At 37.0% G+C, this 3,549-nt stretch overlaps 1 protein-coding gene across 1 annotated transcript; it reads left to right on the top strand.

The window, feature by feature from the left end:
• Positions 1-2,247: 2,247 nt before the first annotated feature.
• Positions 2,248-3,261, top strand: LOC124373719 (lysozyme C-like). The gene has a single exon (XM_046832063.1). It carries the CDS (start codon positions 2,423-2,425, stop codon positions 3,185-3,187), a length of 765 nt encoding a protein of 254 aa, XP_046688019.1. The 5' UTR covers positions 2,248-2,422; the 3' UTR covers positions 3,188-3,261.
• Positions 3,262-3,549: the final 288 nt, after the last annotated feature.

The raw sequence follows: 3,549 nt of genomic DNA, 5'->3' as shown, positions 1-3,549 counted from the left end.
ACCGGACTTGTCTGCAAGAATTTAACTTCTTTTGCCCAAAAATGTACAACAACTTTTCCAATAATATTAAGAATACATAAGACTCTTACTTCACAAGTAAAGTCAAAAATTTCGATGTTGGGGGGTTGAATGCTACCAATTCTGACTACCAAAGGTTATTTGTGTTTGTAATTGTTACGTTTTTCTTTTTACTTTGCGCTGTTATATGTAAATAACTCTTCAAAGTACACGGGTTATCTATTTATTATTTATGTTTCTTCAACTTTGTTATTTATCTTAAACACATTGTAATTACGTCATTGCTATTTAAGTTTTTATTTTATTGAGAACAGTCATTGGGAAAAATGTGTACACTGACACGTTCTGGATGAATAAAAGCATTTAATTTCATTACACATCCCTAAAGGAATTTTTGTAATACTTCACAATTCAAAATTTAAGTTGGGGTGGAGATTTTGAGACACTCAGTATTTTAGTTGTTTTTTATCTTGATAAAAAACGTTTTGTTATCTAGAGATTATAAATCGTTGTAAAATTACGATATTCAGAATTTGGAAAATCAACATGACTCTGCGATCCGTAGCATTTCGCTTTTTGACTGAGAACTTGAAAATATCGAGTTTTAAATTCAATTTATAACGACATCACGCATAGTATGTTCTGTGTACCGATATTTTGGTATATTATGGCATGTGTGTCAGTGAATATTAATTAAAACTCATACAGTAAACATAGAAAACTTCTTTCCGAACTTGAACGAGCGTGTCCACTTCCAAAACACGAGTAAAAAAGTGTCAGATACGACATTTTAGCGCAAAAAAAATAAATCCTTTTTAGTTTAAAATTTTGCTAAAACATTTCGTTGCTCGAAGAATAAGGCGAACTGTAAAAGTACCATATTGTTTAGTTTCTGGCTTATTGAGCTTACTCATATGATATTGTATCTTTCAAAAACCCACAAGAAATTAATAGTAGCGTTACAATAGTTTATTGCTTTCATAGATAGATTTTTTTATACAAAATCAGTCCAATGCAATGGTCCTCATGGTAGCACTTGAAAATGCGAAAACAAGTTTAAACTAGTTACAAAATGTATCTTATAATATCTCGGATAAGTTAATTGGTCATCTATAACGCCATTTCGTTTCAATATGGAGAGCGTACAAACGTTTAAAATAATGAATACCCCGTAATTTATGGACCTAAAGCATCATTTTTTTGAGCGAATTTATTTGGAATTCTGCATTTGTAATATAAACCTTATTAACGTCAAAAACTCTACCTAGTTCTTTCGACTGAGCCGGAGAGGTATTTTTATTAACTTCTGGTACAGAAAATTTAAGTTTTACTGTTATTGTGTTTTAAAAGTATCGATAAGACTACAACTTGTTGATATTTTAAATATCTTAATACAGTTAAACTTATTGAGAACCAAAATTATAACAAACAAGAATTATAAAAACAATCTGGAATATACCTAATTAACTGTAGTGACTTGTGTTGTTATTATATACAAGCTTTGTAAACAAATAACATCTACATTAAAATCAAATTTTGCTGAACACTAGAAACTGACCATAACTACAGAAATATTGAAAAGAACATGGAAATTTTAGATATCGAAAGGAAAGGAGAGAAATTAAACACAAAATAAGAATTACATATCTATCTAAATTATAATAAAGATCCTCATAATTTTTTAAACAGCAATCTAAAATAAAAGTCAAACCCAATTTTTGAAAAAATTAACATATTTAATACAGATTACTAATCAAAATTGTAATTGTGTCATTTAAATTGAACATATTTTTAAATAGTCCACATGTGTATATTTAATTGTTTATTATTTATTGAGAGGTTAATGTACACTTATGATGCCATACCGAAAACACGTGTATGGCAATAAAACATTTTTACACGAATTTTAAAAAAGTGTTTGATGACTTTTCATTATACTAATCTAAATATCTTATAACGTATGCTTCAGCGTATTTGGAAAATAAATGGGTAACTGTTGTAAACTTTTAAATTTTTCTACGACAAGACCATTCCGAGTGAGCGTAGTACGTTGCTGCAGGTACCGGCATATTAAAGATTACCGCTTGAAATAACACATCAAATCCAACATAAACCTGTAATTTAGTACCATCATAATGATTGACGCGATTCACACCAAGGCCGCGCTGGCGAGGACGTGCTACAGACCTTGTGTGAGTACAGCGCGATGTGCGGGATGGGTTTTTTTCCGTGTGTGATATAAAAAAGTAGAGTAGGCCTACGCAGTGAACGCTCGTTAATGCGAGGCGGCTTCTACCCTCGACCCGGTGAGCAGTGTCGCAAGCCGTGGCAAAGGTCTTGAGGTCCGGACCCACATCGAGTGCGGAGGTAGGTGTGTCATCACTCGCTCGGGACTCGCAGTACGATGAGGTGCGCTCTACTCGCGGTTCTGCTCGCCCAACAGGCGTTCTGCAGAGTCTTCGAGAGGTGCGAACTGGTCCGAGAACTCTCGCAGAAGAAGCACCGAATCCCCGAGGCCGACCTCGCCACTTGGGTCTGCATAGCGAGGTACGAGTCCGAGTACAACACCTCGGCCGTGGGTCATCTCAACGGCGACGGTTCCGGAGACCACGGACTGCTCCAGATCAGCGACCTCTACTGGTGCTCGCCACCGGGGGTCGGGATGGCCTGCGGACTCAACTGTGACCAGCTGGAGGACGACGACATCACCGACGATGTGGTCTGCGCCAGGAGAATCTACCGAGCGCATAAGCGTCGCACCGGGGACGGCTTTACGGCTTGGGCAGTGTACGGCCGTCATTGCAGAGGTGACGTCAGCCACTTCCTGGAAGGCTGTGAGGACTCCGAGGATGAGAACGAAATTAGCGAAAAGGACGTTAAGGTCACTCCTGACGTGGAGAGGGATATCGCTCCGACCACCTTCACTGATGGAAGATCAACATCTACTCCTGGTGAAAGAATCTTACGGGTTTTCTCCAATTACCCGACCACGAACTCTGTAGAGCGACAAAAGTTCTACTCGACAAGTACCCAGCCTAAGGTCTTCGCGACCAGTTCTCTGCAGGGGCGACCTACATTCTCCGACCTCGACACGACCGCCGACCCAGACCCCAAGACTGCTTGGCTCAAGGTACACTATGATCCAAGATTTCTTGACGAATTCCCTTGACGCTTTCTTATGCACTAGCTACTGAACTTTGTAAATAATTATAATAAGAAATAAATTTGGGTTCTTAATATTCATATATGGACATTTTTGTCAAATTCATTTTCCCAATGTAATCTCCACTATTACAACATGTTAAATATTATAGTAGATGAGTTTATGACTATCAAACAAATGTATATATATATATATATATATATATATATATATATTTTTTTAAAGCAAATAGAGATTTTTCCAATTTATAATGGCAAACCTCATTAGAAATACAGTGTGAAGAACCTTTGAAGGGGTCAGAAGCCAAGGGGTACAAGTGACTTTATGGTTTTTTTTTCTGAGTTAACTGCAGAAAGCCATATCCTGAG

The sequence above is a fragment of the Homalodisca vitripennis genome, unplaced genomic scaffold (genome assembly GCF_021130785.1).
Source record: "Homalodisca vitripennis isolate AUS2020 unplaced genomic scaffold, UT_GWSS_2.1 ScUCBcl_6235;HRSCAF=13345, whole genome shotgun sequence".
Taxonomy (NCBI): Eukaryota; Metazoa; Arthropoda; class Insecta; order Hemiptera; family Cicadellidae; genus Homalodisca; species Homalodisca vitripennis.
This window is presented reverse-complemented; position numbering and strand designations above follow the sequence as displayed.